The sequence below is a fragment of the Henckelia pumila genome, chromosome 4, assembly GCF_033568475.1.
Source record: "Henckelia pumila isolate YLH828 chromosome 4, ASM3356847v2, whole genome shotgun sequence".
In the NCBI taxonomy this organism is placed as follows: Eukaryota; Viridiplantae; Streptophyta; class Magnoliopsida; order Lamiales; family Gesneriaceae; genus Henckelia; species Henckelia pumila.
Genome location: NC_133123.1, coordinates 86,953,678 through 86,980,594, shown reverse-complemented (window position 1 = coordinate 86,980,594; position 26,917 = coordinate 86,953,678). Strand labels below are relative to the sequence as shown.

The window sequence follows — 26,917 nt, the reverse complement described above, 5'->3', positions numbered from 1 at the left end:
GGGTGGAGTTTTCTTCTTGAGTTACTGTCATCTCTACTAGAAAATCAGCCAGAATTTGTGCTTTAATCGCTGGACGCGGGCGATATTCAATTCCATATTGGCTCAATTCAACAGCCCACTTAACCATTCTTCCTGATGCTTCAGGACTCGAGATAATTTGTTTGAGAGGATGATTGGTGAGTACAATTATTGGATGAGTTTGAAAGTAAGGACGTAGTTTTCTCGCTGCAGTTACCAAAGCCAGTGCCAGTTTCTCGATCTTTGTATATCTTAATTCTGCTCCGTGTAAAGTTTGACTGATATAATAAACTGGTTTGTGCTCATGTCCTACTTCAGAGACCAATACTGCACTTACCGCCTCCGCAGATATTGCCAGATAAATCAACAGGGTGTCACCTTCGTTTGGTTTTACCAACAACGACGGAGAGGTCAGATGCACTTTCAACTCGTCAAATGCTTGCTTACTCTCTTCTGTCCATTGAAAACCTTTCCCACTCCTAAACATTTTGAAAAATGGTAAACCCTTGTCTGCAGATCTTGAGATAAATCGGTTGAGGGCGGCCAAACGTCCTGTCAACTCTTGGATGCCTTTTACACTCTTCAGAGGATTCATGTTTAAAATTGCTTTGATTTTTTCAGGGTTGGCCTCTATTCCTCATTCTGACACCATATAACCGAGAAATTTGCCTTCTCGTACACCAAAAATGCATTTATCCGGATTAAGTTTCATCCTGTATTTTCTGAGTATACTGAAGCATTCCTCAAGATCTTCCAAGTGATTAGATGCTTGAATACTTTTGACGAGCATGTCATCTATATAAACTTCCATGTTACGCCCGATCAAGTGTTCGAACATGGTATTTACCAGACGTTGATAAGTAGCTCCAGCATTTTTCAACCCAAACAGCATTACATCATAACAATAAATTCCTCGATCAGTGATGAAACTTGCTTTTTCCTGGTCTTCTGGTCCAATCTGATTGTATCCTTGATATGCATCAAAAAGTGAGCAGCTCGCATCCTGCTGTCGAATCGACTAACAAGTCAATTCGAGGGAGTGGAAATGGATCTTTGGGGCATGCTTTGTTGAGATCAGTGAAATCTATACACAAATGCCACTTTCCTCCAGGTTTTGGTTCTAAGACAAAATGTATTCTGTTTTCACGTAAAATTTTTCCAGGTTTCGGTGCTCTTTCCTCACTAGAAACTTGTCTTTTACGATTTCCTGATGAAACCCGCAATGTCACCGCATGACATTCTCTGGCTAGACGATGGTCACCAATGGCTTCTCCTACTCCTCCTGGAGTCGGAAACTTCAGATTCATATGATATGTCAATCTGATGGCTTGGAATATATTGAGACTTGGTCGTCCCAATATCACATTGTATGCAGATGAAGCCTTTACTACAAGGAATTTCACCATCTTAGTAGACCGTTTAGGGTAAGAACCTAAGGAAAGAGGGAGCGTTACTTCTCCCAAAGCTTCAACTATTTCTCCGGAAAATCCGACTAGTGGAGTGTTGACTGGAGTTAGCTGTGCATTACTAATACCCAACTTCACGAATGCATCATGAAAAATTATGTCGGCCGAACTTCCTGAATCCACTAGAATTTTCTTTACCCAAAAATTGGAGATTGTGGCTGAGATGATTAAAGCATCATTATGTGTGCCCCGAGGGTTCTCCAGATCTTTGTCACTGAATGCTAATCCATCTTGGATGGTTCCAATTTCATATATCGACAAGGATGTGGGGCTAGATAAATTATTGGTTCCTTTTGCTGCCCGTAGAAGGGCTTTTCTTGCATTGTTTGAGTCGCCACAAGTAGGCCCCCCAATGATTACGGCGATTACCCCTCCCGAGGGCAAATTTTCATCAACTCGTTTATGCTGTTTCCCATTTCATAATGGCGCTTTTGATAGTCACGTTTTGGTTGTTCGTCCCGACGTCTTTCATCTCGCTTTTCACCGCGGGATTTGTCCACAAAATTTCCCAAATGCCCGCGTTTTATGAGTTTTTCAATTTCTGCTCGCAAACTGAAGCAATCTTCTGTAGTATGACCTTTATCTTTATGAAAATGGCAGTACTTTTCTGAACGCTGATGCTTTGGGTTATTTTGCATTGGGCGAGGGGGACGCAACAACCCTTGTTTTTCAGCCACTACCAGTATATCGGTCAGACGTGCATTGAGGGGTGTATTTTGGAGGCGGGGGCTCTGTGTTGTTCGCTTCTCGTCTCGCTTTCTAATATCTGATTTATCTTCTTCTCTCTTTCTTTTATTCAAGTAGTGTGGCTCTACAGATTCTTCAACCCGTATGTATTTCTTAGCTCTTTCCAATAATTCCTCTAAGTTTTTGGGCGGCCTTCCCGCTATTGATTCTTTGAATTTCCGATGGCACAAGTTTTGTTGCATTATTCCAGCTAACAAATCATGGTTCACGTGTAAGACTTCGTGCACCGCATGAGTAAATCGCCGAACATAGTCCCTCAAACATTCTCCTTCTTTTTGAATGACTGTGAACAAATATGCTGCTGTTTTTGGGTATTTTTTGTTAATTGAGAATTGCTGGATGAAGCAGTCAGTAAGTTGCTCCAAATTGGCAATAGATCTAGAGGGTAACTTATTGAACCATGTGAGTGCTCTTCTTGATAATGTTGTTCGGAAAATTTTACAGTATGCAGCATCTGTGATATCATACAAATCCGCTTTCGCGTAGAATTTGTCAATATGGTCTTGGGGGTCACTCGTTCCATCGAACTCAGGCAAGCTGGGGATTTTGACTCCCTTTGGTAATGCTTCAGATAATATGTCATCAGTGAAGGGTCTTCGACGTGACGGCAAAATTGCGGACATATTCTCTCCAGTTACATGTGTGCGAGATCCATCCTTCCGAGCTGGATTAGTGATCTTGTTTTCGCCAGAAATGTCATGAACTGTGTGAACACTTGCTTCACCGTCTTTCTGAGTAGTATTTTTCTTGGTCCCCCCTTGATCTTTATCATTCACTTTAGACTTATCTTTATTTGGGTCTCCGTTATTAGGGTCAAGAGATGACGAGCCTTCAGTCTGAGCCTTTTTCTTGCTGCTTTTGCGCTTGCGGGTTTCTAGGTACTGAGCAATTGCATCTTTTGCTGAGAGTGCTGCTGTGTTTTCCATTAGCGCAGTCAAGTCTTCACGGGTGAGAGTAATACTCGGTGGTGCGTTTACATTGTTATTATTTCCTTGAGACATTTTTGAAGTAATATGTGTTCTCAATGACGTAGTGAACGGGTTCCCACAGACGGCGCCAAGCTGATGTAGCCAAAAATCACTTGTACTCGACACGTTGCTTCCGCAAAGTCCGGAGTATGAATAAGTCCTTGTACGTTCCCTTGGGAGATCTTCAGTGGGTTGTTCCTACGTCACAAAACAAAGTCAGAGAAGCCGGGAGGATTTCCGGCGAAGGCGCTCCGACGCTCAAGTCAGCGATTACTCAAGAAATAATAATCGAGAGTAGAGCGATATAGTGCTTAAGAAAGTGTGTACCTTAATAATGAGGTGACTTGAGCTATTTATAGATATTCAGAGAGTTTCATGGGCTTGAGCCTCTTATGGGCTTTTGTAAAATTCAGGGCCTGCTTGAATTAAATATATATAATATTTAAATAAGCTTGGGCCTCAAAAATATTTGAAGTGGACCTTCATGATTGGGCTCAGGCCCAGTTGAATTTTTAGGTGTAACCTATCACCGATTATATTAGTCATTATTGTTTGCTCGGGACTAGCAAAAGTCTAAGTTTGGGGGGAATTTGATAAGTGTATTTTATGCACTTAATTTATATATGATTTTTCTTGGATTTTGTCATGTATCGAGTGGATTTTATGCATATTTGTTGTTGTTTTTGTGAGATACAAGGATTGAAAGAAAATTAGCAAGAATAAGCGAAAATAAGAATTATGGACAACAAATTATGAAATTTAATGTAATATTTGAGACATCCAAATCCAATCTCCACCGTTTATAATGTTTTTTATGATGGTTTAAAGCTGCTGTCAAAATTTCAGCTCGATCCGACAGTTAGATTGTGAGATATGATTTTTTAAAAATTGTCGCGCGCTGAAGAAATCATCTACGCGAGAAACAAGAGTGGTTGTAAGGAGAGGTGTGCTTCTGCACAAAATAGGCGCATCTGCGCAAAAGCCTAGACAAAAACGAGAAAGAAAAAAATAGAAAGAAAGCGCTTATGCGTGAGATTTCAGCAGATGCATGAAAATTGAGCAGAAGCGCAAAATTGATGAGCAGAAGCGCAAGAGAGGCAGAAACATGAGAAAAAAGAGGGAAAGCCTCTGCGCAAAGTTCACGCTTCTGCGCAAGCTGAAGAAGAAGCTTCACTCTTCTGCGTACAATATACGCCTCTGCGCAACTGAGAAATATCAAGGCTTGCGCTTCTGCAAAAAAATTTCGCATCTGCGTGAACTAATAAACATGGAAAAAAAATCAGAGTTTTGGAAATTTTGGAAACGTGATTTTCCTGGGCTGTATTGTGGGCTTCTCAAGCAACATATAAAAAAAGTTAGAAGATCAGAAAGGGGAAGAAGACGAAGCCGCCGCACAACAACACTAAAATTGGAGTGCTGAACGTGAATTTTGGAGAGGGAAATCTGGAATCAACGTGAAGAACATCAAGCAACAAAAGACAAATATCGATCAACCGGACACGACGTCGAATATTCGGATTTGTTTTCTTCCTTTTGAGCTTATTATTATTGAATTGATGTCTAGATTTCTGAACATAAATTGTTTTCACAGTATTTTGATTATGAACTAAATTTTATTAGTCTAGAGGTTGATGGAACCTGGTGTAGACTCTTCTACGAATTTTTCATTTTATTTGATTGAATTCTCCTAGATTAATTGTTTTTCTAGATTTGATTGTCTTTTTAATTAATTGATCACAAATTGAATTGTTATATTTATTTGAAATCATTGCTCGGGTGAGGGGATTTTGAATAGGACCAATAAAAATTACACCGTTGATTGTTTATATAACTCGAGAGAGTATATAACATTAATGGAGCCTTAGGAAGAACATCGTTTTTCATATATCACTAAGACTTAATTTTTAATTGGGATGTTGGAATTTATTCTTAGTTGATACACATTATTTGTTGCTCGGAAGAGAGAAATAATATAATTAAGTGTTCTTGGCTATTAATTGAATATAATTCATGAAAAGTATTTAATTAGAAGCAGTTGTTGTCGAAACCAGGTGAAATCAAAACATCTAGACCATTTTTTCTCATTGATATTTTCTGAAGTTGTGTGCGCGCTTTGCTAATTTTTTATTGAATTTAATTAAGTTGAAAACCAAAAATATTTATTTAATTTTCTAGATTAAGTTTAGACTATTTTAATTACAAGCACTGAATAATTTTCCCATTATTCCTCGTGGGATCGACACTCTACTCACTAAATATTAAAACTTGACACCGTGAACTTGCGGACACAAAATTACGCAACAGAGAGCGACTCCGCGGGGCACTCGTATAATCCACTATCACTGTAGCGTCATCCCCGCCGTCGCGGCATCTCCTAATGATAGACAAAACGTGGGGGCCGAGCCTACCCAATACACTCGACTCACCTCTCTCGAGATGCAATCTGGTATAAAAATCATGCATGTGCTAAAGCAGTAAAACATGGAATATAAAGCACATGAAAATGCAACATATAAGCATATATATCATGATGGCCATCTCAGTCAGCACTTACATACCTCTATCATAGTAGACAATTCCTAGTACACAGCTCTAGGTTCCAAGCCTACAAGTCAACATTTCAATATATCACTTATAGCTCTTTAAAAGCCTTAACTAAGCTATTGCATACTTCTAAATATTTTTAGGATGCCAAAGCTATACCTGCGTCCATCGTCAGCCCTTTGCTGTCGAAATCCCAAACCCTGGGCACAGCTCCGCAACGAATTTTGGAACGCCTCGCCAAATTTCAGGGTACGCCTAGAAGCTAGGAAATCGCCAATATGTACTAAGAAACGAGAGGAGAGGAGAGGGAAAGGTGCACTGAAAATGGTCCTCGGACCCTATATTTATAGACTGCGATCAGACCGTCCGTTATTGCTTCCAATCTCTCCTGTCCAACCACTGTCCAAGTCACTGTTCGGAGCGTTCGATCATCAGCAACATAGTGTCCGATGTCACCTCTAAGAAGTCACTGCTTACGTCATCACGATGACGTCACTCTGGACACCTGTCCAGTCCAAATCGGGGCGTCCAATCCTGCCGACGGAGCGTCCGTTCTATGCCAATTCACCGTCCGTTCGTTCCGATCACTTGGAACCCTTAAGATCATTTACGAGTGTTCTGAATCCATTTCCGAACTCCTTAGACTTGTTTGAAGATCCTTTAATCATGTTTTACTTAATCTAAACATGATCGCATGATTAATTACCACTTAATCATTAATTCTGGATATGGGTTACTACATTATCCCCCACTTAAGAAATTTCGTCCTCGAAATTTAAGTCTGAGAAAAACACAGAATCAAAACAAATGTTATTTATTTCAACTGAACATTATAAGGTACAACATCTTACAAAGGAAGATACAAAAATCAGAACAATTCTGGATTCTCAACGCGCATCCGGCTTTCCTGTTCCCAAGTCGTTTCCTCGATACCTCTGCGCTGCCACTGCACCATAAGCAAGGGTATGCTCTTTTTACGAAGCACCTTCTTCTTCCTGTCAAGGATCCTGAGAGGTCTTTCAACATACGACATATCTTGCTCCAACTGCACCTTAGTCGGATGCAAAATATACGACTCATCCACCACGTACTCTCTCAGGAAGGACACATGGAAAACATCATGAATACCGGAAAGATAAGGTGGTAGGGCTAAACGGTAAGCTACATCCCCAATCTTCTCAAGAATCTCGAATGGACCTATGAATCTCGGTGATAAATTTCCCTTGAGGCCAAACCTCATCACCTTCCGGAAAGATGAAACTCGCAAAAACACATGCTCTCCTACCTCAAAATTCAAAGGTCTGCGATGCGTATTAGCGTATCTCACCTGTCGATCCTGGGCAGTCTTAATCCTTCGCCGGATCAATTCTACCGCATCACTCATCTGCTGAACTAACTGCGGACCCTCAACGTGACACTCGCCAACCTCATCCCAAAACAAAGGTGTGCGACAACGACGTCCATATAAAGCATCAAATGGTGTCATACCAATACTGCGATGGTAGCTGTTATTATATCCAAACTCCACCAACGCCAAATGATCATGCAATGATGGTCCAAAATCCATTATCGCAGCTCGAATCATATCTTTGCATGTACGGATATTTCTCTTAGACTGTCCGTCAGTCTCTGGGTGACAAGCTGTGCTCAAACTTAAAGTAGTACCAAGAGCACACTGTAAGCTACCCCAAAACCTAGAGGTAAACCTCGGATCTCTGTCGCTAACGATGCTCAACAGAACCCCATGCAGACGAACAACCTCCTGCACATACAGACGTGCCATCTGATCGAAAGTGAAATCTCGATTATAAGGAAGAAAGTGCGCTGACTTCGACATTAGATCCATGACAACCCATATCGCATCACAATTCCTGGAAGACAAAGGCAAGTGGGTGACAAAATACATCATCACATGCTCCCACTTTCACTCAGGAATCTCTATGCTTTGGAGCAAACCTCCTGGTAGTTGGAATTATGCACACAAGGTATTTAGACACAACTGATATACGCTGCGCTTCATTCATTGAGATCTGCTTGGATGAACAGAGAATCTCGTACATAGATCCTTATACATTTTCATGATGCCTGAATGAACGAAGAATCTACTACGGTTAGCCTGCGACAAGATCTCCTCTATCAGTGTGGCATCATCAGGAACTACCACACGGTCGAAAGACACAACAGAACATCTTATTGAAAATGGAAACCAGATGTACTCTCCCCTTGAGCCAATCGATCTAATTTTTGGGTCTTCGGATCAGCAATATGAGCCTCTCTGATCCGAGTATACAAGTCCGGCTCGAAAAACACTGAAGAAACGCGAAATCCCTGTTTTTCATTCTTGTGTTGAAAAGTGAATCCCAATTAACAACAATCCTCTACCACGTGCGAAACAACACTGGTACGTAGGGAACTCACATACACCTTGCGACTAAGTGCATCAGCAATTGGGTTCAAAGAATCGAGATGGTACTTGATCTCACAATCATAGTTCTTCAACATATCCATCCATCGTCACTGCCTCATGTTCAACTCAGCCTGAGTGAATAGATACTTCAAGCTCGTATGATCCGTGAAGATCTCAAATCTCTCGCCGTACAAATAATGACGCCATATCTTAAGAGCAAAGACCATGGCTGCAAGCTCTAAATCATGTACGGGATAGTTCTCCTCATAAGTCTTCAGTTGCCTGGAGGAATAGGCAATCATATGCCCTTTCAGCATCAACACGCATCCTAATCCCTTGAGAGAAGCATCGGTGTATACTACGAAACCACCAGATCCAGACGGTAAGGATAGCACTGGAGCTGTCGTCAAACGACGTTGCAACTTGTGAAAGCTCTCCTCGCATTCTGACGACCAAACGAAATAAACATCTTTCTTTGTCAACTGCGTCAAAGGCTTAGCTATCTGAGAGAAATTCTCCATAAATCGGCGATAGTATCCTGCCATCCCCAGGAAACTACGGATCTCAAAGGCTGTAGTCGGACACAACCAATTTAGAATAGCCTCCGTCTTGCTAGGATCAATTACTACACCATCTCGAGAAATTACATGACCAATAAAGACAACTCGTTCAATCCTGAAATCACACTTACTGAGCTTAGTGTACAACTATCGCTCTCTCAAAATCTGTAACACAACACGAAGATGAAAGACATGCTCATCCACACTTCGAGAATACACCAAGATGTCGTCGATGAACACCAACACGAACTTATCCAAGAAATCGCGAAAAACCCTGTTCATCAAATCCATAAAAACAGCTGGAGAATTTGTCAATCCAAACGGCATCACTAGAAACTCGTAGTGCCCATACCGCGTACAAAATGCTGTCTTAGAGATGTGCTACTTTCAAACTCGCAACTGCTGATATCCCGACTGCAGATCAATCGTAGAATAAACATAAGTCCCCCGTATCTGATCAAACAGATCATCTATCCGCGGAAGAGGATACTTGTTCTTCACTGTCACTTGGTTCAACTGTCGATAGTCTATACACAGACGCATTGAACCATCCTTCTTCTTGACGAATAGTACTGGGGCTCCCCATGGTGAAACACTGGGTCAAATGTAGCCATCATCAAGAAGATCCTGCAATTGCTTCTACAATTATCTTATCTCTGACGGAGCTAGACGATAAGGAGCTTTTGAAATCGGCAATGTCCTTGGAAACAACTCTATGCCAAACTCAATCTCCCGCACAGGTGGTAAACCTGGAATCTCGTCAGGGAACACATCCGAAAACTCTCGGACCACTGGTATCTCCTGAATTTTTGGTCCCTCCAAAGATGCATCAATGACGTAGATGAGGTAGCCTTCCCCTCCCACTCTAAAGCACGTCGGGCTTCAGAGCAGAAACCACTAGCATCGGGGGTCGCTGATAAGTGCATTTTGTATGCATTAGTTTGTGATATTTTTATGTCTATTATGTGTGCATTCATATTGTTTTTATGTGTTTTTATGTGTTTTAGTGCATGTGTGTGTATTTCACTCTCCTGGTTGATTTTGTAGGAAAATGGATTTTTGAAGAGTGAATTACGGAGCAGCCTTGGTCAAAAATCATTTTTAGTCCTATAAAAATCCAAATCCGATATTTACCATTCCAATTATATATCAAGATGTTTTAAAGCTACTGTCAAAATTTCTGCTCGATCCGACGGCTAGAACTCGAGATATGAATTTATCAAAATCGTCGCTCGCAGCAGAAATTGTGTGGCACGTGAGCGAGAATTGAACTCGCGCGCGTGCGAGTTACAACTCCAAAAACATGCTTTTAATTGCGCGCGCGAGCGAGAATTACACTCGCTCAAGTGCGGGTACCAGCGTCAGACTGTTCCGAAAAGTCCTTGTGTTGGAAGGAAATTAATTGGTATGAGTTCCGGACCATATAAATAGAAGATATATCATATTTTTTAGGGTTCCGATGTTCCAGAATGCAGAGATCGCAACAGAGAGGCGGATACAAGGCTTGTGAGAGAAGATTTCTCTTTTCTTTCTTCTTCTTTTTATTTTTGAATTATTGTTTTCAATTATTGAGTAGTTTTTCTTCAACCAAGACGGCGTGATTGGGCCGAACAAATTCATGTAGAAAACTTAGATGTTTGTTTGGGAGTTTTCAGAGTTGATTTTATTTTATTGATTGTCAGATTTATATTTATCTTGTGAATAAAATGATCAACTGTTTGCTTGCATGTTTATCGATTCCAAGTCGATAGAGGAGGAATTGATTTCGATCACTTTGATAATCAACACATGGTAAAACCGACTAGAAATAGAATTCGATTTCAGTGTGCGGTTTGGGTGTAAACTAAATTTTCACAAAATATTTAATGCATTCAAATTTGATTAGAATTATGAAAAATTAATCCGTCAATATTTGAGAAGGTTTGATTGTTCTAGAAATAGATCTTTGAACAAGTTAGGAAATCCCATAATCTAAAATTAAATCTGAGTCTTGAATCGGCTACATGTTACATGATTTGTTCGGTACCTGCGTGTGTCTTGGTTGTCTCAATTTAATTAAATTTGATTTTTAAGTTATTTTAATTCTTATTATTTTTAGTAATTAAATTTTTATTTAAATAGAATTGCTTTTTATGATTTTGTCTAGATTAAGCTAAATAATTAATTCTTAAAAATTGACTGCAGTCCCTGTGGGATCGATACTTGAACTCTCAGTCCACTTTACTATTACTTGACCTAGTACGCTTGCCAGTAGATTCATATCACACCGATTTAGCCGATCAAGTTTTTGGCGCCGTTGCCGGGGACTGTTTAGTTAATATTAGGATAGATAATTTTCTTGAGTCTAGATATTTTATTATTGTTAGTTATTTATTATTTATTATTAATTTTGCTGTTTCTTAATTGTGAGGTACTTGAAGATGGATCATCAACAGGTATTCACAAGATTTGGCCAACAATACTCGGAGCCTTTTTATGATGCTTGGGGGAGATTCAATGATTTGGAGAACAGATTTCGATGCCAGGATTTTTCAAACTACACCCTAGTTCAAATTTTTTATGGTGGTTTGGATGAGCCAACAAGACATTGGTTAGATTATGGAGCTTTGTCCACTGGAAGTCACTTGTTTAACAGAGATTACGATAGTGCGATGCACTTGTTAAATGATATGGAAGATTTCGATTACCATTAGCATTGTGATCCTTCACTGCAGGGTTGGAGTCACCAATATCCTCCAGATATCAACTCTACAAAATTTTCAAACCAACCACCAGAGTATCAAGAAGAGTGTATAGGGCGTTCTGAAGATTATGTGGCTCAGTTGGAGAACATTGTGCGACAACACATAGAGATAAATCAGTTCTTGGAAAGCCACATCAACTCTTTGAGTATTTTGGATGAACAGATTGCGCGCATTTTAGAACCATCTTGTGAGATTCTCCAAAAGACTGAAGTGATTTGTGTTGATTAGTTATCATGGGAATGTGATTCTAAAGAAGTAATTGAGCTAGAGAAAGAAGAAATATTTTTTGAAGAATCTTCATATGAAGAGGAGCCAAAAGTGACAGTGGAGGATGAAGAAATATACAAGGCGAAAGATTTGATCTCGTCAATGGTCTTTACATGCACACCACTTGAATATCCATTCTTTCCATTGACGCCAACTCCACAGTATTCCATCCTCTATGATCTTCAGCCAAGATTTGGAGTCTCCTTAAAAAATAATCAGTTCTTGAAGAGTATTGTTGTACCGAAGAGCTTACCATGTCAATATCACGCCAAGCTTGAGGGCGTAGGAAATAAAGACCCATACATAGAGTCGTATGATTCTTACTATGGGCGGCAACCTCTCTTTGATGGTTGCTTCTGCATCGTGGGGCTGTAGACTATAAACTTAGCGCTGACTGGGAGGCAACCCAGTTTTCTTTCCTTTGCTCTTTAGTTTAATTTTTGGTTTTTGTTTATTTCTATTTGATTTTTGTTCTTTCCCATGCCAGTTTGCCTTGAATGCCGATTCACCTAGTCTGCTACTGTCACCTCAAAATATGTCGCTGCTAGAGTATGAAGAGGAAGAGAACGATGGAGATGTCAACGAATTAACCAGGGAATTTTTAGTTTTCAGTTTCATTCTATTTTTTATGTTCGTTTTGCAGTTGTTCATTGTTTCTAGAGCATTGAGAGCAATGCTTTGGATAAGTATGGAGGGGGGGGGGTAGACTATATTAATTCATTGTTCGTTGATTATTGTGTTTTGCATTCATTTGGTTTAGTTCATTGCATATAGTTCGTATTCATGCATATCATTATGTTTTGTGTTTGTGTTGTGTGAATAAGTAGAATGATGAATGTTGTCCGATGATGATAGAGTTGTGAAAAAAAAATTGTTTTTGAAAAATAATGTTGCTTTTGATTGAACATGAGAAGCTGTTGGTTGAATCGTGAATTATTTTAAGCACGCATGTTAGACTGGTGTAGTATAGCGATGTAATTGATGAAGTTCGTGTTTGCTTGACCATTGCATGACAATATATGCTTGTTGATCATGATAGTGTCTTTATATTCTTGATGGTTGTTAGACATGGCATGTATGATATTGGGCGTACCTATAAATTTTTTTTTAAAAAAAATTTGTGGGAAAAAAAAATGTTAATTCAATCCGGGCTTGGAAAATGATTGAAATCCTAATCGTTTTTCCATGTCTAAGTTTGCGGGTAAATGGGATTGTAGCTCCATCTGGGCTATAGGCGAGGGGATTGAAATTCTAATTCTATCATAGTTATAGCTAAGTTTGCGGGTAATTATTGGGGCTTGAAAAAACCGGGTGCAAAATCCGGCGGTACGTAATTTATCTCAAGAGAGTCCATGTTTTTGTTTGGGATTTTTGGGATGAAAGAGTGCTGAATTGTGACAGTTGCATTGAATTGTCATAGGTCGCTAAGTATTCTTAGGATAGATTCTTTTGAAGTTGCATGAAACTTGAATGACATGGCACACACACACGTTTACGTTAAACTGACAATGTATTGTGAACAATCAGAAGTTTGTGGTTTTTAGTTGTTGAAGTTGAAACTTATCGGAGGCTATGATTTTCATGATTCATTCTTACTTATGTCGTTGTTTGCATTTTGTTTTTGCATATCTTGCTCGAGTGCGAGCAAGAGTGAAGTATGGAGGGTGTTGATAAGTGCATTTTGTATACATTAGTTTGTGATATTTTTATGTCTATTTTGTGTGCATTCATATTGTTTTTATGTGTTTTTATGTGTTTTAGTGCATGTGTGTGTATTTCACTCTCCCGGTTGATTTTGTAGGAAAATGGATTTTTGAAGAGTGAATTACGAAGCAGCCTTGGTCAAAAAATCATTTTTAATTTTATAAAGATCCAAATCCGATCTTCACCATTCCAATTATATATCAAGATATTTTAAAGCTGCTGTCCAAATTTTGGCTCAATCCGACGGCTAGAACTTGAGATATTAATTTTTCAAAATCGTCGCTCGCAGTAGAAATTGTGTGGCGCACGAGCGAGAATTGAACTCGCGCGTGCGCGAGTTACAGCTCAAAAAACATGCTTTTCCTTGCGCGCGTGAGCGAGAATTCCACTCGCTCATGCGCGGGTTCCGGCGTCAGATTGTTCCTAAAAGTCCTTGTGTTGGAAGGATATTAATTGGTATGGGTTCCGGACAATATAAATAGAAGATATATCATATTTTTGAGGGTTCCGAAGTTCCAGAATGCAGAGATCGCAACAGAGAGGCAGCTACAAGGCTTGGGAGAGAAGATTTCTCTTTTCTTTCTTCTTCTTTTTATTTTTGAATTATTTCTTTCAATTATTGAGTAGTTTTTCTTCAACCAAGACGGCGTGATTTGGCCGAACAAATTCATGTAGAAAACTTGGATGTTTGTTTGGGATTTTTCAGAGTTGATTTTATTTTATTGATTGTCAGATTTATATTTGTCTTGTGAATAGTCTAATCAACTGTTTGCTTGCATGTTAATCGATTCCAAGTCGACAGAGGAGGAATTGATTTCGATCACTTTGATAATCAACACATGGTAAAACCGACTAGAAATAGATTTCGGTTTCAGTGTGCGGTTTGTGTGTAAACTGAATTTTCACAAATATTTAATGCATTCAAATTTGATTAGAATTACGAAAGATTATTCCGTCAATATTTGAGTAGGTTTGATTGTTCTAGAAATAGATCTTTGAACAAGTTAGGAAAATTCCCGTAATCTAAGATTAAATCTGAGTCCTGAATCGGCTACATGTTACATGATTTGTTCGGTACCTACGTGTGTCTTGGTTGTCTCAATTTAATTATATTTATTTTTCAGTTATTTTAATTCTTATTATTTTTAGTAATTAAATTTTTATTTAAATCAAATTGCTTTTTATGATTTTGTCTAGATTAAGCTAAATAATTAATTCTTGAGAATTGACTGCAGTCCCTGTGGAATCGATACTTGGACTCTCAGTTCACTTTACTATTACTTGACCTGGTACGCTTGCCACTAGATTCATATCACACCGATTTAGCCGGTTAGTCGCGCTCCCTCACCTTAGAAATACCACGCATCTCCATCCTCGGACGAAACTGGACAAACCTTTGGTAGCAATCTACTATAGCCCTATAGGTAGTCAGAAGGTCTATCCCAATGATACAATCAAAGTCATCCATAGCTAAGATCATCAGGTTAGAACTCAACTGATGTCCCTCAAAATCCAAAATACAACCCACCACTAGACGCTTAGCCAAAAACTCTTGACCCATCGGATTCGAAACCGCTAACAATACGTCTAAGGAAATATAAGGCAGTCTAAACCTCTTAGAAAACCGTGCCGATATGAAAGAATGGGACGCACCAGTATCGATCAAAACACATGCAGGAAAACCACATAAACTAAAGGTACCTGCAATCATGCGCTCGCTATCAGCCTGAGCCTGCTCCTGGTTCAACACAAAGACTTGCCCCTGGGTATCTAGGCGCAAAGAAGAATGACCTCTAGAAGAAGTCTGAGGATAGTGATATTGCGAATGATGACGCAGATGCTGTGAATGAGGCTGCTGCTGCTGAACAGTAGCCTGAGAACCTCCAATACTACCAGAACCACTCGATGCTCCAACCAATTTAGGACAGTCCCTCTTCATGTGACCTATCTCTCCACAAAGAAAACAAGCACCGGTCTTACGAGGACACTGGCCTGGGGGATGTCTCCACCTACATTGCTGACAACGACCCATCCTTTGACCACCAAAACGGTGAACTCCGCCAGATCCTGAAGAAGAGGAAGAAGAAGTGCCACCCTGCTTCTTGAAAGACCGTGCTCGCGGACCCAAAGAGCTAGTCAGTCTAGATGAAAGTAAGGATCTGTTCCTCCGAATGCTATCCTGTGCTTGGTGACAACGACTCACCAAGCCCTCGTAGGTAATATCACTACCAACGGCCACAACCTGATGAATCTCAGGGTTGAGACCCTGAAGAAAAAGATCGTACTTAGTCTCTGAGCTGGCAACAATATGTGGACAATAGGGTAGAAGCTCAAAGAATTTCTGCTAGTACTCGTCAATAGTCATCGTAACCCGTCTCAAACTTAGCAGTTCACTTTCTTTTGCCTGACGAAGAGTTGGAGAAAAATATAACTTCTCAAAAATTGTGCCAAACTCTGCCATGGTAGCTACTCCTCGAGCCGCCACGAATGGTGCAGAAGTAGATCTCTACCACTTCCTCGCTCGTCCCTCCACTAGAAACCCAAGGGTCTCCATCTACTGCTCCTCGGTACACTGGAACTCGTGAAAGAAGTTCTCTATACGCTCCATCCAGTTCTCTGATTCCTCCGGAGACTCACCTCTGACCAAAGGCTTAGGACTCATTTGTAGGAATCGATGCATAATGAAACGACTATGCTCTTCACGGTGTCCTCGACGATGGCTACGATCATCCCTATCGCCCCAGCGTCCACCTCCGCTATCTTGGCTCTCATCGGAATCTTCCATCTGTCCAAAGACAACATAGATTATTTCAATCCGCGTACTAATTCCCATATGCATGCTCTAATACGAATAAATGTAGAGACCCTACCCGAATCCACCACCTAATTAAAGTTTTAATTGCGCATGCAAAATAATTAATCAAAAGCTTAACAGCAGAAAGTAATAATACAACAAATTCAGTCGGCAGATTACAACCGATGGTCTAAACTCTGTGAATAAATCCCGATTATACAACCATATCGAAATAGGGTATCAAATCCCTAATCCCTAGAACTCACACCGCGAATCTGGCACCGGGTCTTACTTCTGCCACGAACCGCCTGCACCGTCTAGCCTAAGACATGGCCCCCCACAAAGGTATCCAAGATACAAAAACATAGGGGCATGAGCGACTATGCTCAATACGAAAACAATGATATATAAACGTACATGAAGAATAAAAATGACTTTAAGACCCTGGTAAAATATTCTGCTCAGGGGCGCCAATGAATATACATCACCGTGCTGGAGAGCGACTCCGCGGGGCACTCGTATACTCCCCTATCACTGTAGCATTATCCCCTTCGTCGCGGCCTCTCCTAGTGATAGACAAAACATGGGGGCTGAGCCTCCCTAATACACTCGACTCACATCTCTCGAGATGCAGTCTGGTATAAAAATCATGCATGTGCGCAGTAAAACATGGAATATAAAGCACATGCAAATGCAACATATAAGCATATATATCATACTGGCCATCTCAGTCAGTACTTACGTACCTCTATCATAGTAGAAAATTCCTAGTACACTACTCTAGGTTCCAAGCCTATAAGTCAAAATTTTCCTATATCACTTATAGCGCTCTAAAAGCCTTAACAAAGCTATTGCATACTCCTAAATATTTTTAGGATGCCAAAGCTATACCTGTGTCCGTCGTCATCCCTTTGCTGTCGAAATCCCAAACCCTGGGCATAGCTCCTTTACGTCTTCCGAAACGCCTAGCCAACTTTTGGGGTATGCCTAGAAGCTAGGAAATTGCCAATATGGACTAAGAAACGAGAGGAAAATAGAAGGAAATGTGCACTAAAAATGGTCCTCGGACCCTATATTTATAGACTGCGATCGGACCGTTCGATCACACCATCAGATCGTTCGTTCTTGCTTTCGATCTCTCCTGTACAACCATGTGTCCAAGACATTGTTCGGAGTATCCGATCATCACCAACGGAGCATCCGATGTCACCTATAAGATGTCACTGCTTACTTCTTCACAATGACATCACCCTGAACACCTGTCCAGTCTAGACCGGAGCGTTTGATCCTGCCGATGGAGCGTTCATTCTATGCCAATCTGACCATCCGTTCTATGCCAATCGGACCGTCCGTTCAATGCCAACAGACCGTTCGTTTGTTCTGATCACTTGGAACCCTTACAACCATTTACGAGTGTTCTGAATCCATTTACGAACTCCTTACACTCATCTAGAGATCCTTTAATCATGTTTTACTTAATCTAAACAATATCATATGATTAATTACCACTTAATCATTAATTTTGGATACATGTTACTACACCAAGAGTGGTATTAATTAACTTGAGTGTTCAACAGGTTGGAAATTTAGTTCTCCAGTATAAACTTGAATGTTCCTGAAGAACAATTATTGTGGAAAACAACATTGTTATAGTATGAGTGAGTGGCAGAGACTTGGCCATTCTTGTTGTAGTAGTATTCTTTCGGGTATAAGTATTTGGCTTATGAAGATAAGAGGAATTTTGATTCTATATTTTGGAAATGGTTACTTTGAAATTTTTTAGCATGGTTTTCAATATATTGAAGACAATGACAATTTTGTTTTTTCATTGGGTATATAGAGATCAGTGGAAAACTAGGTCAGTGATACAATGGAGATTGTATCGAGTTTATCTATTGGATGTAGACAGTTGTTGGTAGTGTTGGATCTCGGATCTCTCGTGCCTAAGACGCAGCGAAAGTTTAAAATTTTTATTTTGACATTCAAAATTATCTTGGACACTCGTATAGTTAATATAATATTCGTAGAGAATAAAAGATTTATACTTATCAATCTTAAAAGAATGATGATGGCTCCAACTATTTCGGAATAAACAGAAATAGATCTTGTTGTATATCCCTACGAACAATCAACTAGATTTTTCCTCATTTCTTCAAATCAGTTCCACGACCAGATTTCCTGTTCCTCATCTAAAACGCACTTAAGAAATAAAAGAAATTCTGCGTTGAAATAGAAGAATACGACTGGCCGCAAGAAGAACTAAGAGCAGAGAAGAAAACTTTTTCTTCCTTTTAATTTTTTTCTGAGAGCATAGAATGAATTATTTCCCCTCACTCAATTTAAGTAATTGATTGAGGGGAATTGAATGAGTTGTTGGCAGACAACTCATTCAATTCAATTCAATCAATTTTTTTAATTATAATAATATAATATATATATATATATATATATATAATATATATATTATTATAAACATAAGGTCCCACAATCATAAATATATATTATTTATATCCATATATATATATATATATCATATATATATATCATATATATATATATATGCATTTATATATATATTGTATGGGTCCTTAAATCCATGTCCAACTTGAAAAAATTAATTAAACCCTTTTAATTAATTTTGCTCTCAAAATTTCTATAAGCCTTTATAAACCATTTATAAAGCTTATCTATCGATCCAGTGAAATTTGTTTATCATAAATTCAACTCTTTGAATTTATTATCTCAACGGGAACAAGAAAACTAGTACTTGTGTGACCCTCAATGGTTCAGGGATACAGCTAGACGTGGGTTCACAACTCTTTGTGATTCAGGACATTTTCCTTTATTTGGGCTTACCCTTATTAGCCCCATTTTACGTATCAACCCATTGATCATAAAATGTCAGAACTCATTTTTGATTTGACTCATTGAATCATGGTAAGAGCGTCATGTAGCACCGCCCCATGATTCCCTAGGTATCACTGATAGTGCCTGCAAGAACCAGTCGATTATGGTTAACGTACAGTACAGTCCCTTCATCTCATATATCCTGATTGAATCAGCAACCATTGGTATATCGAGAGTTGCCTATGATTCGATAACTATATTATATCATCTTGGATAATGCATAGTAATATCGTATATGTAACTAGAGAAACCATTTCTCTAAAACATATATCATGCTCTGGCCAGAGACTGAATACACTATCATTTCCTCAGATCATATAGGATATCCATATTTCATAAATGTGCGGTGAATCTCCGACTACAACCACTGACTCCCATGTATGCCATGGCTACACCCAACCATGCCACTGTGGTGCTCTCCTGGAGCCAGTAAACTGATCAAAGTGTAGTATTAATACAAAGAGCCTAGTGTTGTCTCGGGTCATAAGGACTAATGATGTACAACCATAATCAGGAATTCATCCACTCGAAAAATGATAACCACTTGGAAAGTCCTACGAGGGTTGTTCAATGAACATCTCCTATGTGTCACCATCTGTATGCTTCGGACATCCTATGTCCATTACCAATGAAATATGGTACTGCACATCACAGATGATAGTCTCAATCTCAAGCGACCATTATCCTTCTTTTGGGCAGCTTAATCGACTATGAACTATGTTTAGAATATACAGTGGAATAAAGATGTGTTTCATGACTATCATCCAATGATATCTCATCTTTCATGCACTATAGTATATTCAAGGTCTTTATCAATGCAGCTTGCATGGGTATAGAGATAAAGATTGCCATATACAGAAGATAAATTTTATTAAATAAAGATTGTTTGTACATAGAGTCAATAATATCCTGCCAACAGTTGGCCTTATGGGCACCTGCTTTAACAATCTCCCACTTGCCCTAATGCCAACTACTCATTAGTTTTAAACTCATTGCTTCGCGATGCTTTTAGAACAATGGTCCTGGAAGGGGCTTAGTAAGCGGATCAACAACGTTATCTGTAGAGGCTACCCTCTCAAAAATGATGTCTCCTCTTCCCACAATCTCCCGTATGATGTGGAACTTCCTCAGTTTATGTTTGGATATGTGATGAGATCTAGGTTCCTTTTCTTGCGCAACGGCACCAGTGTTGTCGCAGTATACCAGGACTGGATCAACAACACAAGGAACAATACCCAACTCTTGGATGAAATTCCTCATCCAAATGGCCTCTTTAGCTGCATCCGATGCTGCTATATATTCTGCCTCAGTGGTGGAATCCGCCACGGTGTATTGATTGGAACTCTTCCAAGAGATAGCGCCACCATTTAGCTTGAATATAAATCCAGATGTTGATTTCGAATCATCCACATCCGATTGGAAGCTAGAGTCGGAATAGCCTTCTAATTTTAATTCTCCACCCTCGTATGCTATGAACATATCCTTAGTTCTTCGCAAGTATTTCAGAATATCTTTCACAGCTTTCCAATGCATTGGACCGGGGTTTGCCTGATATCTATTCGTGACACTCAGAGAAAATGCAACATCAGGCCTTGTTGAAATCATACCATACATGACACTACCAATGGCTGATGCGTACGGTACGCGTGTCATCAACTCTATCTCCTCTTCATTTTTAGGGCACATTGACTTAGATAGAGAAACTCCATGACACATTGGTAGATGTCCTCTCTTGGACTCTTCCATAGAGAACCTCCTCAGTATGGTATCTATATAGGTGGCTTAGGTCAAACCCAACATCCTTTTTGATCTATCTCTATAGATCTTTATGTCCAATATATAGGATGCTTCACCCATATCTTTCATCAAGAATTTATTGGATAACCAAACCTTAGTTGATTGGAGCATTCCTACATCATTCTCAATGAGTAGAATGTCATCAACATAAAGTATTAGGAATTTTACTGCATCCCTATGAACTTTCTTATACACACATGGTTCTTCAGGATTTTTAACAAAACCAAACTCTTTGATAGTGTCATCAAATCTGAAGTTCCAACTTCTTGATGCCTGTTTGAGACCATAAATAGATCTATGAAGTTTGCATACCTTATGCTCACTTCCCATGGATGTAAACCCCTATGGTTGAGACATATAAATCTCTTCTTTAATGTTGCCATTAAGAAAAGCTGTCTTTACATCCATTTGCCATATTTCATAGTCATACCATGCTGCTATGGCTAGTAGTATCCTAATGGACTTAAACATAGCTACTGGTGAAAAAGTTTCCTCATAGTCAATTCCTGGCCTTTGAGTATAACCTTTTTCCACCAATCGAGCTTTGAAGGTCAATACCTTCCCATCCACCCCAAGTTTCCTTTTGTAAATCCATTTACAACCTATAGGAACGATTCCATCAGGAGGATCTACCAAAGTCCATACTTGGTTGGAATGCATTGAGTCAAACTCTGATTGCATAGCTTCAATCTATTGGGATGCATCGACATCAAAAATAGCTTCCTTGAAAGTTCTTGGATCACATCCAATATCAGGTCCAACCTGATCACCTTCAAGAAGCAGACCATATCTCATAGGTGGTCTTGAAGTCCTTTCGGATCTTCTAGGTGCATGTATCTCAGGTATTGGCTGTTGGGGTATAGGATCTTCAATAGGTTGTACTTGAACCTCTTCAAGCTCTATTACACTGCCTTTTCTATCCAATAGAAACTCCTTCTCGAGAAAGGTGGTATTCCTAGAAACAAACACCTTTGTTTCTTTAGGATAATAGAAATAGTATCCAATAGAATTCTTTGGATACCCTATGAAATATCATAAAATGGATCGACTATCCAATTTATTTTCCACTTCCTGCTTTACATAAGCAGGACACCCCCAACCTAGCAGGTATGAATATTTAGGAACCTTTCCTTTCCATATCTCATATGGTGTTTTGTTCACTGCTTTAGTATGAACATTGTTCAACAACAACATTGCCGTTTCAAGCGCATAGCCCCAAAACAAAGAAGGTAATTCAGTGAAACTCATCATTGATCGGATCATATCCATCAATGTCCTATTTCGACGTTCTGCAACACCATTTAATTATGGTGTGCCAGGAGGAGTTAACTGAGTGAGAATTCAATTCTCTTTTAGATAGTCTTGAAACTCGGTACTTAAATATTCTCCACCTCGATCAGATCGAAGAGTTTTAATATTTTTACCAAGTTGTTTTTCAACTTCATTTCTGAATTCTTTGAACCTTTCAAAAGATTCAGATTTGTATTTCATCAAGAACACATACCCGTATCTTGAATAATCATCGGTAAAGGTAATGAAGTAAGTATGTCCATACTTAGTACCAATACTAAGTGGACCACACACATCCGTATGGATCAAATCCAACAGGTCATGTGCACGCTCGAATTTACCATCAAATGGTAACTTGGTCATTTTTCCTTTATGACAAGATTCACAGGTTTGTAAAGAGCTTATATCGGTCATGTCAAACATGCCCGCTCCCACTAGCCTATTCATCCTTCCTTGGGATATATGTCCAAGTCTAGCATGCCATAAGTGTGCAGGGTTGAGACTATCAACCTTTCTTTTTGTTGTTTGAATATTGTTCAATGAGATTTCTTTAATTTCTAAGCTGTATAGATCGTTTTCCAATTTTCCATTTGCAAATAAACATTCATTCTTGTATATTTTACAAAACCCTTTCGCAAAAATACAAGTGAATCCATCTCTATCTAGCATAGGAATAGAAATGATGTTCTTTACAAGATCTGGGACAAATAAAACACCTTTCAAATACAACTTGAAATTATTATTCAACAGTAAATAAAAATCTCCAATGGCTTTTGCAGCAACTCTTGCTCCATTGCCCAATCTCAAGAAAGTCTCTGTCATCACCTGCAAATCATTGCATAGATGAGAACCACATCCGGTATCTAATACCCAAGAAGAAGAATTAATTGAAATGTTTACTTCAATGTAGAATATATCTTTTTCAGAACGTTTCTGAGCTAGATAATCCTTATAGTTTCGCATCCAATGCCCTGGCTGTTTGCAGTGATAGCATACATCGTCTTTCTTGTCGGATTTGGGAGCGTTCAACGTACACTTCTTGTTGGGTTTGTTTTTCTGGGTTGGGGCAGAACGTTTCTTGCTTTTCCCTTTGGACATTTCTTTGCACGAGACGAAGAGCCAACTAAGAGAACCGGTTTCTTCTTTTTCATGGTTGCTTCAAATGAAGTAAGCATGTTGACCAAATCTTCAAGGGTGGCCTAAATCTTATTCATGTTGAAGTTTACCACAAACCCATCAAATGAATCTGGTAAAGACAATAGCAGGACGTCAACTAAAAGCTCATGGGAATGTACCATGTCTAGGCTTACCAACCGCTCAATGTACCCAATCATGCGGACACCATGCTCATGAACCGAAGTCCCTTCTCGCATGTGTGTAGTCATGAGTGCCTTTACGGTTGTGAACCTTTCAGCTCTTGTTTGTGCACCATACAACTCTTGTAGGTGTAGGAGAATGCTAGCAGCATTCACCGCCTCCTCAAATCGCCTTTGTAATTCATTTGACATCGAAGCCAACATATAGCACTTTGCTTTAAGATCATGGTCCCACCAAGTCTCAAGCTTCTTCAGCTCATCAGGGCTGATGTCCTTAGCTGCCTCTTTTGGAGGTGCTTTTGTTAGTACATATGTTAACTTCTCCGACGCGAGTACGATTTTTAGGTTTCTTAGCCAATCAGAGTAATTTGGTCCAGTAAGTTTGTTGTTATCGAGGATAACAGATAGTGGATTGCGATGAGCCATATTCGAAATTTTTACTGAACTTAGAAACAGATAAAATGTTACTGATTATTTAATCAAGTTAATACGACATAAAGTATGGTATTTTATTTTATGAATTAACCTCCCACTGTTTTGACATTTTCACCACCCTTTAATGAAAACGAGAAATCATATTTCCTCAGTGAGAACATGAAGTCCAACTGGCTAATTTTGGTCCCTGAATAATATCAGCCGATCTCAATTCCCAAAGGTAGTTTCCAATTACATCCAATGTAACCTTCATGTTATTCGCCTCATGATTATATATGAGCCCAATAATATGACGCCTCATATAAATTTCATGTCAAACCAGCCCATCAATGTCGAGTTACTGTGGACGGTCCCATAAGATCCCCCAATAATATGAACCGAATTCATGAGAGTTCCACCTAACTCACATCACATATGTCAGTGGAAGTCACGGCTTTACGATGTCCAGACCTCCCCAATAATATGAGCCAGACCTGACCATGGGTAGCGTTCATCATGAAACCACTGTTGATGGAAGGCAGAAATCATTAAAAAATTTAATTTTCCCTTTAACGGTCTTGATATAAATTTTGAATCATATTCAAAATAAGGAATTTTAATTTTGAAATTTATCTCATCTTTTGAACATTTCAAAATCGTGCCATGTTTGTAGTATGTTTGCCGGATTCATGCAATTTTGTTATCGTATAACATACATACTATTTTACCATATATATCGCATATATATAATAAATATTTAGGATGATCGATCACCGAGAACTATGTCGATCCTTTTTTTACGGAGACAAGGATCTAGGTCATACCATAGGTAATGAAGGTATGCAATGCAATCCTATTACATTGTATCATTTATTTTACACATCTTCGGTCTTCAAACTTGATCACCATCTCCAGCCTTTGAGCTCCCACTAATTCTAATGTCGTACATTAAAATTCCATGGCACATAAAGGGATACATCACTAGGGTGGGGATTGAGCTATAGAACAAGATCATTATGCAATGATAATTCATTATTACAAAACCGAATGATAAATAAATCCTAGCATTCACCTAGAACATTGGTCACGGCTCTCGATCATCCACGGAATAATAATATCATATATTATATAATCCATCAAGTCATGTATTGTAATTTTATTACTAACCGTCACAATTATTCAATGAATTAACAAATTAAATAAACTCTTTTATTTAATTTCTAATTAGTTCAATAATAATTGATTTCTTGTAAAACCCTTTTACTATAAATAATTAGAATCACATTTTAATTATTTATTTCGTAAGAAAATTTTTATAATTCTAAAATCGCATCGGCCCGAAACCTTTTCGAACCTTCTACCAGGACTGCTCGAAACACTTTCGGACAGCCCAATATTCTGACTATCCGAACCATTCGGACATCAATTAATATGGCAGTTGAAGTATGGCCCAGTATTAATAACGAATTCCAAATTGCAATTCCAAATTGCAATTCACGTGAATTCTTGTGCCTACCATATATATTAATATTATTATTATTAATTTAAACATATATATAATAATTATTATTATATTTCCATACATATATATATACATTTATCGCATACATCTATATATATATATATATGTTTAAATTCAAACACATATATAATAATAATAATTATATATCCTTATAATATATATGTATCGCATGCATATATATATACGTTTAAATTCTGAATAATAATAATATTAAGGCGTTGCGATTTTTTTTTAAAATTTTCTTATTCGGTTAAAAATAAAATACTCAACATGAAATTAACCATACGATATAGAGAACCCGGCTCTGATACCACTGTTGGATACATCACTAGGATCTCTCGTGCCCAAGACGCAGCGGAAGTTTAAAATTTTTATTTTGACATTCAAAATTATCTTGGACACTCGTATGGTTAATATAATATTCGTAGAGAATAAAAGATTTATACCTATCAATCTTAAAAGATTGATGATGGCTCCAACTATTTCGGAATAAACAGAAATAACTCTTGTTGTATATCCCTACGAACAATCAACTGGATTTTTTCTTCTTTCTTCAAATCAGGTCCACGACCAGATTTCCTGTTCCTCTTCTAAAACACACTTAAGAAATAGAAGAAATTCTGCGTTGAAATAGAAGAATACGACTGGCCGCGGAAGAACTACGAGCAGAGAAGAAAACTTTTTCTTCCTTCTAATTTTTTTCTGAGAGAATAGAATGAATTATTTTCCCTCATTCAATTTAAGTAATTGATTGAGGGGAATTGAATGAGTTGTCGGCAGACAACTTATTCAATTCAATTCAATCAATTTTTTTTTTAAATTATAATATATATATATATATATATATATATATATATATATTATAAACATAAGGTCTGTTGAATCCTGACTTTTGGTGGTAACAAAACAATACTTTGTTGTTTAGTCGGCCGCCAGTTATTTGTATAAGTAAGCTACGTCAACCGAGCAAAGACATATCTACCGACGACAACCAAAGCATGCAAAGCAGCTACGTCAACCGAACAAAGACATATCTACCGATGACAGCCAAAGCATGCAAAGTAGTTGTATGTCAACCGAACAAAGACATATCTACCGACGTCAACTAAAGCTTATCAACCAAAAAAAGATGCAAAACAGTTGTATGTCAAACATATCTACCGACTGAGATATCTATCAAACTTCAAATACAAAAAGGCTATACGCTACAGTTTGAAGTTACAGTTTTCCAGATCTCAGAAAGTGACAAGACAACTTATAAGCAAAAGGACGAAGCATTTAAGGATTTGTCTGATAAAGTGAGAAAGCCTTAAATAGCATTTAATGTGAGCGACATATTGAATAGACAATTAAAGGCGCTCCCAGTATGAAATATTCAAAAAGCTTTATCAGCAGGAAAATCCTACCGTTGGACAAAGAAGAAAGACGTTGAAGACAAAGGCTATATATATC

General features: G+C 38.6%; 1 protein-coding gene across 1 annotated transcript; it reads right to left on the bottom strand.

Moving 5' to 3' along the window:
• Window positions 1-998: 998 nt before the first annotated feature.
• On the bottom strand, window positions 999-3,232 carry LOC140861369 (uncharacterized). Its single transcript, XM_073264389.1, has 2 exons — window positions 1,854-3,232; window positions 999-1,800 (listed from the first exon to the last, which is right to left on the bottom strand). The coding sequence occupies exons 1-2, from the start codon at window positions 3,230-3,232 to the stop codon at window positions 999-1,001; spliced, it is 2,181 nt and encodes a 726-aa protein (XP_073120490.1).
• Window positions 3,233-26,917: the final 23,685 nt, after the last annotated feature.

What these genes read in the sequence shown, in the direction of transcription:
- LOC140861369 (XM_073264389.1), bottom strand. Translation starts at nt 3,232, where the DNA reads ATGTCTCAAGGAAATAATAACAATGTAAACGCACCACCGAGTATTACT. An exon ending in AAAATTTGCCCTCGGGAGGG is followed by an intron (nt 1,801 to 1,853) that starts GTAATCGCCGTA and finishes AAACAATGCAAG; the next exon opens with AAAAGCCCTTCTACGGGCAG.